General features: G+C 43.5%; 2 protein-coding genes across 2 annotated transcripts; both read right to left on the reverse strand.

Moving 5' to 3' along the window:
• Positions 1-255: 255 nt before the first annotated feature.
• drd5a (dopamine receptor D5a) lies at positions 256-3,260 on the reverse strand. Its single transcript, XM_027017329.3, has one exon. The coding sequence runs from the start codon at positions 3,122-3,124 to the stop codon at positions 1,613-1,615; it is 1,512 nt and encodes a 503-aa protein (XP_026873130.3). The 5' UTR covers positions 3,125-3,260; the 3' UTR covers positions 256-1,612.
• A 1,255-nt stretch (positions 3,261-4,515) lies between these two features.
• Positions 4,516-13,163, reverse strand: otop1 (otopetrin 1). Its single transcript, XM_027017334.3, has 6 exons — positions 11,996-13,163; positions 11,684-11,820; positions 10,937-10,995; positions 10,552-10,682; positions 8,695-9,611; positions 4,516-8,320 (listed from the first exon to the last, which is right to left on the reverse strand). Exons 1-6 carry the CDS (start codon positions 12,369-12,371, stop codon positions 8,150-8,152), a joined length of 1,791 nt encoding a protein of 596 aa, XP_026873135.1. The 5' UTR covers positions 12,372-13,163; the 3' UTR covers positions 4,516-8,149.
• Between the last annotated feature and the right edge of the window lie 476 nt (positions 13,164-13,639).

Consider the following 13,639-nt stretch of genomic DNA (forward strand, 5'->3'; position numbering starts at 1 on the left):
ACACCCACATTCTGGCCTGTTTTCACAGAGCTGTTTTCTCAAGTTTACTAATGACATTTAAAGCTTTGTTGCTGTTTTACGAAATTTTCAAACGGACATTTTTCCGTCTAGTCCATACTTTCCCTGATCATTAATCTCTATGCAAGCATCATGCAAGCATCATGAACCTCTTAATCAGGGGAGTATACCGCTCAATACAGTCAGAGACTGGGACTCATTGACATACTCAACATGAATCTACTAAAGGACTGAACATCAGGTCATACTCTAAAGAGCAATTTATTTCAAAAACATCACCTGGGTCCACTTTATAGGACATACATTCATACTTTGTCTTACATTGAGTTAAAAAGTAACTCTCACACACAGAATGTACAGTAACACAGAACACACCATGAGACTCCAGAACCTCCTTCACATTCTCATAGATGAGGGGTCAGCTTCGTGTTCCATCACAGTCCACAGTTTATCATGTGCCTGACATATGCTATTAGGGAAAGAAAGTGATAAGACAGATACAAAGACACACGGAAAGCTAAATCTTAGGTTTTTTAAAGGTTTGAACTCTGTGGGCATTATTCATGTCTGAGAATGCATTAGAATCTGCTCACTTAATCTGCTATCTGGAACCTTTGTGAAATCAACAATATATTATTATTATTATTATTATTATTATTATTAATTATAATAATAATAACTTTTTATGTTATACTGATCATGCCTATGGTTTTACAGTACAACGTCACTCTAAAATGTATTTGCAGGTATCAGTTACAGTCACAGTAAGAATGTTTGGAAAGTAAAATTAGATACGGGAGTTTTTCCCCTTCGCTGAGCAAAGAGCGAGATCCTCCAGAAACGCATATGGCTCCTGTCTAGTTTATTTCCAGTGGATCGCCGCATTCTATCCTGCAACGAACACATATTTATATTGGTCATTAATACCTCACGCTCGTGTTACTCACGGCCAGCGGAAAGAAAACGCGTGCACGCTGAAATACAAGGGTGAATACTGAGAATGGCACGTTAGGACATTGAGGTCAACGAAACAGAGCTAGGTGTACAGCGCAGAGTCAAAGTGTTTAAGTGTATCTACATGTTGCGCAAGTCAAACCAGGAATGCGCAAAACGCAACTGGACAGAGAGACGCAGAGAGACAGTGTTAGTAGTGGGCACTTCAACATTTGGCTTTCCGGATGGGTTAACACTGTAGAATTTTGAGTGCAAATTGAGAATAACAAATAATCGACTGCACTATTCGCCCTGCCAGTGTAAGGCCGTTCAAGCGAATGAAACCGTTTTAGAAAGCGGTCACGTAAGGCTGTGCCCTATTTTTGCAGAATCTGCTAGTCGGATTAGCTCTGGCTGGTCTGAAATCTCTGAAGTACATTTTGACATGATCACCTGGACAACCCGGTGTGAAGCTACGTGATGGCTCGTACAGAATCGGTGGAAAACAGCACAACAGTTCCCACGTCTTATTATTTACAAACAATGACAAGCCCAGTTAACAGTTAAGACATTATCAACCTCTACATGTTTAAGACGTCACTTGAAAACAACACCACATTGCACATATTTTTTAACCAGAACTCGTGCTATTCTCTGGTGGCTAATGGATTCCGTTTGGGCTGAAATGTGTTAGTCTGTCCAAACTGATTTCAGCGGCACTCGGCTCGAAGTCGCACGCGGAGTCCGTAGCGATGTCGTGGTTTTGGGAGAACTGGGAAATTCGGTCGAAGGTGTCCTCATCCGTGCAGTCGACTACGTTTGGGATCATGTTCACACATGCGTTTGCTATTTCCTTATGGAAGAGTGTGTCTTGGTTATAGGACACGAACTCGTTGCTAATATTGACAGTTTCCACGGGTGTACTCGAGCAAAACTGTCTACAGCCTAGCAGACTCGCAAATGCCTTCCTGAACTCCGCGTTAAACGCGTAGATTATGGGGTTGAGCGAGGAGTTAGTCCAGCCGAACCAAACAAAGACGTCAAAAGTGGTCTCGCTGACGCACGGCAGACCCGCGCCGTGGTCACTGGCCGGTCTCTCACAAAACGGGACCATACAGTTTAGGATAAAGAACGGGAACCAGCAGCACACGAACACACCCATGATCACGGATAGGGTCTTTAGAACTTTGGTCTCACGGTTGATGGACGTTTTCAAGGTGCTGTGGTGTTGGCACTCGAGCCTTTTGGTCCTGCAACTTTGAGCATGCTCCGCTGCGCGCTCCAGCGATGCTATTCTCCTGATTTGTATTTGAGCAATACGGTAGATGCGCGTGTAAGTCACAATCATTATTGCCACGGGAATGTAGAAACTTATGAGCGAGGAAGAAATTGCATACTCTCGATTTAAGCTGGAGTCGCAGTTTTCCCCGGGCAGTTCTTGGGCGTCAGTGAGGTTAGACCGTGCGCTCTCCACGCTGGCTTTGTGCCAGTTCAGTTGAATTGGGATGAACGAGATCAGGACTGACAGGGTCCATGTCACGCTTATCATAACGAAGGCCACGCGCTGGGTCATCTTGCGCTCATAGCGGAAAGGACTCGAGATGGCCCAGTAGCGGTCTACGCTGATAACGCAGAGGTTGAGTATGGATGCTGTGGAACACATTATGTCAAAAGTCACCCAGATGTTGCAGAAAGCACCAAAGGGCCAGTAGCCCGCCACTTCTGTCGCCGCCTTCCAGGGCATAACCAGCAGCGCCACGAACAGGTCCGACAGCGCCAGCGAGATGATGAACGTGTTAGTGACTTTGGTGCGCAAGTGGCGGAAGCGGAGCACCGCGGCGCACACCAAAATGTTCCCAAACAGTGTCCAGAGGATCAGCACGGTGAGTAAGCAGCCCGTTAGCGCCCGAAACACTAACTCTCTGCGGCTATTCCTCGTGTCCCCTGGTTCGGTCCTGTTCCACATCGTCACTGCGGAGGGAACTGGAACGGTATTAATGGAGACCGCAGAGGAGAGGCAGTGGGCTGGAGTCGCCATATGCCCCGTCAAGTAAGCGTATGTGGTACTGCATACCATCCGTGTTGGGAATTGATGGAGAAGACTCCATGCGCAGGCACCTCTACTGAATATGTGGGAACGGTTGCCATTTGGAAAACGATCCGAAGTGAACATTTAAATCCAACACGTGTTGTTTTGAATTATCCCATCTTTAGTTCCATTGCCTTTGATGAGAAGTCGAAATTTATTTATTTTTAAATCGGATAATTCTGTGACTTACTGGTGATGTCACCTCGCCTGTCGCCTGACCTCTCTGGCTAAAATGAAGCAGCGATGCTGAAACTGTTCTTTGCTATTTTCAGCTTGCGAGTAGTTTCAGAGAGGAGGGGTTTTCCGAGCGCCCTCCTGGAGAAAGACAAATATAGAGAATGGATTTAAACCATGGAATGTTTTATGTCCTAATAATAATTTAAATGGTATATCCTTGGTATAACATGCAATGGTTTTTGTTGTTGTTGTTGTTTTTTGGGGTTTTTTTTGTCATTTGATGCTGTAATGTGATTTAGTCAAAGTCAAATTTATTTATTTATTTTTTTACAACAGATGTTGTTACAAAGCAGCTTTGCAAATGTAGTCCATTTACTACTGGCGTTTAAAATGAATTTAAAATTAATATTTGACGCATGTCCGTGGTTGCAGGGTTGCGAAGCCTATGCGTGAAAATTACGTAAACCTATGGAAGCTGATGACACCATACACCTTTTTCGCACGTTATTTTTATTGTTTATTTATATTTTCATGAGTGTGTCGTCAGATCATAAAAATATTTCTACAATCGAGAGTTTAGTATTGTCTGAAAAGGAACCTCACCGTCCACTTGCCAAAAATATCGAGCAAATGGTTGAGCCTTTACACCATCACTAACAACTCAATTTAAAATGTCAATCACTTTAAAATGTCATCGACTTTTGTGCATAACGTAAAACCCAAAAAGCAATACTAATACCAATATGGGCCAAATACGGTGCGTTTACGAAACGGACGGGTCGGTTATGGCAATTTTCCGCTTTTCTGTTTTGTAAACTGGCCCAGCTGTTCAACACGTTCAGCTTGTGGCTGTGTTCGGGCACCAGGATTCACACAAAGTCATCGCCGGCATACCACGGGGTCACGTTGGTCATAACTGGGCCATCATTGGCTTGCTAGCTCGAAAAGGAACAGAGACTAGATTATCATGTAGCTTTCTTCACTTTCCCCAGTTTTTGATTACTCACAGAGAACATTCAGGACGTCGATTTCAGAAAGAATGAAAAGTATTTGTCGCCCTCTCGTGGTCACGTTTTTAGATAACGGTTTAAAGAAAATTGTGTGCAATCGGAAAGGGAACACAATTTGTAAAATTATGTTTGTTTGTTTTTTAATTAGTGGTCTAATAGGCTAGACACTAGCATAGACAGAAGAAGAACACACACACACGAAGACAACAACAGTCGTGAGGTTTTAATAAGATTTTATTCTGAAGAAGTAAATGTCTCAAGCCTACTCAAGAATTGCAGAGACAATGTTAACAGTTGCAGATCACTGACAGAGTGCATAGCGTCAGGACATGTGACCCTAGTGTTGTAGTATGCAGAAGACCCATCTATTTGCAGAATATTTAAAGGACAACTGACCCTGCTCCGATATTGACTGACTAAATTAGTATTTATTGTAGGGTATTGTTTATGTTGTTTAACGAACTCTAGCACTTATTGTTTATTGCACTTATCATTGTTTAAGATAGACCTTATGTATTTTGTACTTCTAGGTATCAGCATTCATCCCTGTATTCTACAGTATTCTAGTTCATTGGTATGTTTGATTCTAACCTACTGTACTGTACTGTACTAGGATAAAAGCACTTTTGTAAGTCGCTCTGGATAAGAGTGCCTGCTAAATGCTGTAAATGTAAATGTAATGTAAATGTATCTCGGGACATGGGCCCTTAGTGCTGTAGTGTTCCTAGTGCTGTAGTGTCTCGGGCCATGTGCACCTAACACTGTAGTGTCTCAGGACATGTGTACCTAACACTGTACTGTCTCGGGACATGTGCACCTAACACTGTAGAGTCTCGGGCCATGTGCACCTAACACTGTAGTGTCTCAGGACATGTGCACCTAACACTGTACTATCTCGGGACATATATACCTAACACTGTAGTGTCTCAGGACACATTCACCTAACGCTGTCACACTGTTTTCCTACCAAAAACCATCACATCACCTGCATCACTGTCTTGTGATTAATATTATACATTTTCCTTGGCCAGCTGCTCATGATTATCTAAAAATAACCATTTATCCAATTTATTTTTATTTTTATTGTAACATTGTCATAAGAAACATCTAGTAACTCCTCAATGTGCAGATATCCCATGTTTAATTTAAAATTAAATGGTATACCTAAATACATTATCCCCAAAGATACAAACCACTGGAAGAGAGAACTCAGTTTTTGGAGAAAATATCTTCTTGAGAAGTGATTCTATTATGTTACTAACAGCTATGTTACAGTGCATAATGCAGAAAGAAAATAATGGATTACACAAGAGTGTGTGCTTTGTTCTGTTGGCTGAGGAGGCTCTGTGAATGGCCTGAGGAGGTTCTGTGATTGGCTGAGGAGGCTCTGTGATTGGGCTGAGGAGGCTCTGTGATTGGCCTGAGGAGGTTCTGTGATTGGCTTAGGAGGCTCTGTGATTGGCCTGAGGAGGTTCTGTGATTGGCTGAGGAGGCTCTGTGATTGGGCTGAGCAGGCTACGTAATTCTTAGCTCAGTGTGGCAGCAATGAACAAGGTCCAGAGGAAATCAGTAAAATCGGAACAACACAGCATTGCACTGAAACGCACACCTCATACACACATAAAGAAACACTAACAAACAGATGCCTGACAAACTGAAGTAATGAAATGTGTAGAAAAATATCCTCTAACAAAGGTCTCTTCTATATATGTGTGTTTGAATAAAACTGTTCCACCATATCATGCCATGACTTTCTAGTGTTCATGCATACACACAAAAAAGCATGCATGTGTGACTCATTCTTTGTGATAGTGTATAATACTCCCAACACATCTATAATAGGGCAGCCATTTCTTTCAGCTGAGCCTAAAGGTAATTTTAGAAGCAAACAAGGGCTAGAGAAAAGCAAGAACAGCTACAGGTAGTGTTCCTCCACAGCACCGGATGGATAAAGTGTCAAACAGGTGCTTGTCTACAGAGCTAATCATAAAAGTGTTCCTACATGCATCACATTTCAAATAAGCCAATATGGGCTGCAAGAAACTCATAAACTGAGATAATATGGCATCAGCTAAGCTGAAAGGAACTAGATAAAGATTTCATAAGACATTCAAATGCATGAAAGAGAACTGTCCATCATGGGTTCATATACATGAGCGAGAACTGTCCATCACATTTTTGTAAATGTATTAGGAAAGAGCAGTTGCTACAGGTGAAGTAGGGCATATGTGAAGTGAATCCAGCTTCAGTTCTCTGAAGGGGAAGAGCACACAGAAGCACATTCAGAAATGTGTTATGCACACACATCCATTGGAGCCAGTATTGATACATGTCTGTTTGATTCAGTGTGTTCATATATCTCCATTTGATCTGTGGTGTTCAGGCACGTCTGTTCAATCCGGAGAGTTCACATATGACTTTTTGATCCACACATGCTCATTTGTTTGATCCATGTTCTGGGGGGGGGGGGGGGGGTTCCTCGAACATGACATTAGGAACAAATTACATTTTTAAAGACATCCATCTTCTCTTAAAGCCAAATAGGTCACACACAAGGCCTATACTAAACCTTGGATGAAGGTCAAACTAAGTGTGGTTTAAAAAAACCCTAGTCTAGCACACCAGGCATTGTGAGTCAATCATTAAATGGGAATTAAGCTTTTTGTTCCTTGTTAAGCAAAACTATAGTGATTATGAGTGACTTTCCCTCGAACATGACCTTAGAAAGAATAATGACCCTTTTTTTGAATAATTACAAGGTGGTCTGAAGAGTATGTCCAGGAAACCCAATAACACCTTATTAGAAGGAGCAAAGCGCCATTTAGAGCAGAGTGTAGAACTGCACACATAGTTTTAGACTGACAGGAATTCAAGTCTTTAGAATCGCTGGCTATGAGACACACAAGAGAACACAATCCATCACAGTACTTACAATTCAAATACAGAATACACAAAAAACAGTGTCTTTCCTTTTTGCTACAGGAACTGTAATTTCAATGAAGAAACTGAAGTTTCAAATGAACAGTTTCATATTAAATATGAAAAAGTCTCTGTTTTTAATCCTACGGGCAAAATGATCAGTTTCTGTGGGTAGAGAGTGCTAAGCCTTGATACCACCCACCCCACACCTGCAGTTCTGGTTATAGGAGGTGCAACAGGTGAGAAGCAAGTAAGATGCTGTGATTTAGAAACTATGACAAAAAAAAATACTTTCAAATGTTTCATTAATGAATACACTATGCAAACACAAACGGAGTAATCCTGTTAATATCTTTAGGGAAATTGATGTCTCACATATTTCAAGTAGAGATTATTACATTATAGGCAGCATATAATAATATGACCAGGATGATTGATCATATTATTGGTTTCCAGTGTGTTGTACTCATTGCATTGAGTCGATGCCGAAGTGCTCCTTCTCAGTGGCCTTACACTGAGCCGGTGCATGTCCTGCTGGCCATGTCTTATCCCTTCATATATATATTTTTACTTATGAAAAAGAGTAAAATGCATGGATATAGCAGTTGCTACATTTAGCACCAATGAAAAACACCTGATGCCAACCCACAAACTGAGAGAAGACTTTTGTAAAGAGAAGTAAAGACATCCAAAAACACCTGTGGATGTGCAGAGGGGAGCTGTGCTGAGGAGGCTCAGGGGAGCAGGGTTTGGCCTCTAAGGGACGTCTGTGAATCAGCAGCGCCTGAAGAGATTCTGTTCCTGGAGCTCGACAGCACTGTATGGGAGGTTTGGATCTCCAGTCACAGGACAATTCCCTCTGTCCATTTAAAGTAGGAAGAAGGAAAATCCAGTTCTGAAAACTCATACTGCAGCTTTTTCAGTCTGCCTCCTTTACATTTCTGTGTGGTCTCACACACACGAACACACACACACACACACACACACACACACACACACACACTCAGATCTTGTGAAAAACTTCAAAGAGAGCAGCCACAGAGTGCATGCGGTAGCAAAGGCTCATGGGAAGGGCGAAGTTTAGCACCGTACTCCAGGTGGAAAATCCATACACCGCCTCCTCAAGACCGTTATCAAACTGGGGCCGACAACCAAAGGCAGGGAGGACCCAGAGCTGCACCACACACAGACACACACACACACACACACACACACACACACAACAGACATGTCAAAAACATGCAAACTCACAAACATGTCAAAGACATACAAACTACAGACACCTCAAAGACACACAAATTCACACAGACATGTCAAATACACACAAATCACAAATACATCAAAGACACACATAAAACCACAGACACTTTAAAGATACACAAACACACAAGCCACAAATTGACATGTCAAAGACACACAAAGACATAAACCACAAACAGAATGGTTTCAAATGGAGCCTAAATTTGGAAGACAGCACAGAAGAAAAAGTGAACTTTCCAAAACAGCTCCCAAAATTATGCAGATACTGTCAACAATTCACAGACTCACCGAAATGTTGCACATGAACAGGAAGATGGCAATATTTTTCAGGACCTGTCTCTTCCAGCTGGGTGTGTCTTGAGTTCTGTGTCGGAGAGAAAGTGGCATGTTTCTTTGGTTGCTGCTGCATGCATGCCTGTTAGTCTGGCTCTTCTCCATCACCCTGCAGTCTGGCATCTCATACGCATGGTTAACAATACCATCATATGGAGGAGCAATGGGCACTGTCACTGAGAAGATCTCACCAGGGGCAGGACTGTGGGTGGGAGTGTGGGAGGGGCTGTGGGCAGAGCATTCATCAGGTTCTCGGCGTCTGCGATACAGAGACTCAACGATAAACAGGTTCTGCACGCACTTTTCCAACACCAACAGCAGAGCATAGGCCAGATTGCTCCAACGGTAGGTGGGGGAGGGCTGAGCCCAGCACACCGCCACGACACTACACCAACAGAGGAGCCACGCCCCCACAGAGGAGGCCAGCAGCAGCTTGGCGTCCAGAGTGCGGGCCGGGTTGGCCGCCGTGTCCATGGGCCAGTTCTCTACACGGTAGATCAGCAGTCCTGCAGCACCTGCCACACTCATACATGCCAGGATCACAATGCCAAAGGTGTAGAACATGGAGATGGCTGAGGCACGAGCCTCTGCCGTCTCCTCCACATGGATGATGTAGATGACTAGCACGGTGATGGAGCTGGCCAGGGCAAGAAGACCCAGCATGGGCCCAAGCAACAGGCACGAGCCCCCCACCGACCCATGCTTCTCAGGGCTCTGGTGCTCCAGAGTGCGGCCAATGTTCTTCCACATGACAAAGAGGAGGGCAGAGACGAAGATGTGGTACTCGATGTTGAAGGGACAGAGGTAGTAGAGACTGCTGCTAAACATGGAGCAGGCACTGGACGTGCAGTTACAGGCAGGCTGCTCAGGATCTGAGAGAGAGAGAGAGAGAGAGAGAGAGAGAGAGAGAAAGAGAGAGAGAGAGAGAAGAAGAGAGGGAGAGCAAGACAGAGGGAGTGAGAGGTAAGAGAGAGAGTTAGTAAACAGCAACTGGTTCAGTCACACTGCTGGTTAGACACATGAGTTCAGAGCTCTCTGGAGAATCAGTTACTGAAACATCAAAAGCAACAAAAAGATCTGCGTGAAGAGATTGGGGTGAACAAGTAGGCAGAAAGGTGCTGCCCCAGGCTAAGTATTGGGTGGGTAGGGGGTTGTGTACTGTCTTTGGCTCTGGGAGTAGGAAGGTATGAGCATGAAATCTGAAAATGTGGAGAAAACTCTCCACAGCGTGGACCACTAGAGCAAAAGCATACAGAGGACTATTGTGCACTCCTCTCACTGACAAGCATTGGCACACATTTCCTCTCACACACACACACACACACACTCACACACACACACACACTCACTGTGTCATGCACACACTCGCTGTGTCATGCACACACTCACTGTGTCATGCACACACTCACTGTGTCATGCACACACTCACTGTCTCATGCACACACTCACTGTGTCATGCACACACTCACTGTGTCATGCACACACTCACTGTGTCATGCACACACTCACTGTGTCATGCACACACTCACTGTCTCATGCACACACTCACTGTGTCATGCACACACTCACTGTGTCATGCACACACTCACTGTGTCATGCACACACTCACTGTCTCATGCACACACTCACTGTGTCATGCACACACTCACTGTCTCATGCACACACTCACTGTGTCATGCACACACTCACTGTGTCATGCACACACTCACTGTGTCATGCACACACTCACTGTGTCATGCACACACTCACTGTGTCATGCACACACTAGGTGTGTCATTATATCTTGCTGTGTCTTGTGCAAGCATAGCTTACCCACAGTAAAGTTGAAGTATCCGAGGGCAGCAAGGCGTTTCTTGTGGTCGTTGAGGGCGTGTTCTGCCTCAGTCATCACTGCATTACTCCACAGCAGCAAGTTAGTAAACACAGCGTGGATCACCCCGAACCTACAGAACATACATCACAGAAGGCACACCAATGACACATTCGAGACCTGTAAAACACCACTACCCAAATTCTCAGTATACATTACAAGACTAAGGGTTAAATATAAGACTAAGATGAAATGCAAGATGAAATGTAGAATTGTAACTAATTTAAATAACATTTGGAAGTGAAGGATAGTAAATGACTGGTCATAGCTAAGCGTTTAGCTATGAGGAGTCTCGTTCCTATAAAACAAAAAGTGTGCGTGCTTTACCTTTCAAACGTTTCATATCGCTTGATAACATCTTTAATGTGAAACCAGAGGAAATGCACCTGCAAATGAAGCAGAGAAAGAATTTGGTAAAAACTGGCAACAAAGTGGCAAACTGAACTGAATTCAGATTACAAACATACAATCATTCACCACCATCTTCATAACCGTGCACGTTCAGTGTAAAACGGATCTAGGCACTAAAAAGACGCTCATAAAGCCGCTTTGGTCCTGGCGTGGAGTTCATGTGATCCCGTTGATCTGCGCGTAGCTCGCGTACGGTGACAGTACACCGTTGTCCAAGCTCCGCGGAGCGCGTCAAACAAAACGTTCATTTTTTCCCAGCGGACCACCGTTTATGATCGGATCAGATCAAACTGGATTACTTTTTTTTTTTTAACTGATTGTAAAAATACAAAGATGTATTCGTAAAGGCGATGGCCTGATTAATTGTATGCAGCAAACATTTTTAGTTTAGTTTTTGTTTGTTCACAGAGCACTCCTCTAATGGGCACTGTGTAAGAAATAATAAATTGGATTTATTTTTTTGTGTGTGTGTACAACAATTTTTACATATATAAGCACATATTTCCGATCTAAAATACTTTATGCTAACGACACTGGTGTATTTGAAGCCCTATTTTAACATTGTAATTTAAATTAAAATAATATATTTGAGTAAAAACGACCTTTTAGCAATTTAGAATCAAAATATTTACACCCTGTCGTGTGAAGGAGACACAACCTTACCTGTGATATGGTGTGAAGAGCGTGCACAGCGGGATAGACACCGAGCATGGGAGATACGCACGCCTGATATCCCACGAAATTTCCGATACGGAAAGCGTCCATGATGAGGGACAGCATCGCGAGCATGGTTAAGCCCCCTGCTCGAGAAAAAAGCAGGTGCAGCAAACGGTGCGATGTTCATTTATTTTTAATAAGTCTGGAAGAGTTGTCGGAGTCACATAAAACTTTCACGACCCACTAGCCATCTAAAACTCATTCTGTATATTAGGCCCACTGCGGTAAGCTAAATGCAGGACTTGAGAGTGACCCTACCTCTGATCCAGCTGGTGGCCGTATTGGCGTCCCTCTCGGGCGGCAGACTGCGCCGCTGTTCCCTCCGAACGATGTAGCAGAGCATCCACAACAGCTGCACAAGCATCAGGGCGGTGAGGAAAGCGAGCAGGATCTCCTCAGTCACGGAGGGCCTCTGATACGACAACGCGAGCATCAGCGACACGCCGATGAGGAGCAGGTTAATTCCATACTGGGCGCTCAGAACCTCTCCGTTCTTCTGTGGGTATTTTTTACCCAGGCTACCTTTGAGCGTGCTCAGTATTTTCTTCTCTCTGTCCGAGGAGGAAGAAGAGGACGAAGAACTGGCACAGTACTTATTCAAGAACTTAACGTCAAGCATGTTGTGCTCTACCATGGTTCCCGCGATACCTCCAACTCAAAACCTTGACGAGCCGCTGATCCCGACCGCAACAGGTGCAGAGTTAATAACTGGATGCAACAATTTAAGTAGTATAGAGGCTTATCAGAGGTCCCGGAGTACCGTTCCGTCTCTGGTCTGAATTGTGATTTTAGTGCTTAGAAAACATTTACAGTCGCTTCTAAAAATATACGTTGCATTCTATCTTCAGAATACCTTTCGCGCCGCAAGAGACACATCGACTTCTGAGCATTTTAGCCTCTGTTAAAAATCTCCTGCGTGAACCATTGGCTCCAACTAGACTGATTTAAGAAAGCGGCTCCTATATATCTCTGAGAGTCACCCAGATTACGGGCCATAGATAGGATTTCAGTCCTCTACTGCTCCGATTCACACTGCTTAAGATGACAAAGAGGTTTTTGCGCTGATGATGCCAACTACTCATTCAATATCCACTGTCTTGACCGAAAAAAACACACTTGATGCAACTTTGCTTGAGTAGCTACCGACTTTGCAGTAAAATGTACGACCCAGAACCAGAACGTCGAACTAATCAGATCCTCCAACTGCAAAAAACCCTTTAATAATATGTCCCTTTCTAGCGCAAAAACGGCTGATATAGTTTTTGATGGTAAGCGTGCTACTGTGCACTCTTCACCTCTGTGCGTCTCTGGGCTGGTGTCATGGCAATGAACTGAGACTTTGAGGTGGTTCGATGCGTAAAGGGGGCGAGGAATCGAGTTTCAATGGTCAATGGTCAATTCTACAATGGTCCTTTATATAGTTTCCTTTGACACGCAACAGTGACACGACATCTAATAAGGTGCATTTTGACTGTACATTGCATTTAAAGTGTAAAATATAAATGTCTTATCACTGATCAATTTAATATTATTTCTTATTAGGTAGCACTAGACCGATGTGCACAAAGGAGCAGAAAAGTCCGAAAAACATAATTTAAAAACTATTAACAAAATTAACAAAAAAATTAACAAAAAGTCACTTGTAATGATGGCTAAAATAGTAACGTGTGAGAATTCAGCAGAATATTAAGGATTTGAAATTTCGAGGAAATCCAAATCAAACGTGCGCAAAATTATAGAGAGAACAGTAATTAAGTGAAACGGATACAGGTAAGACTTTAACAAAGAAGCCCATTATTTCAGAGCGTTCGACCCACGGGGCGCGAGCCCTCCACGGTGGCACGCACACAATTCACTGATTTATGTGCAAATCTGGCATAAAATCTACACAGACCGCCAATT

This window comes from Electrophorus electricus, chromosome 3 (genome assembly GCF_041902795.1).
Source record: "Electrophorus electricus isolate QZ-2024a chromosome 3, ASM4190279v1, whole genome shotgun sequence".
NCBI lineage: Eukaryota > Metazoa > Chordata > Actinopteri > Gymnotiformes > Gymnotidae > Electrophorus > Electrophorus electricus.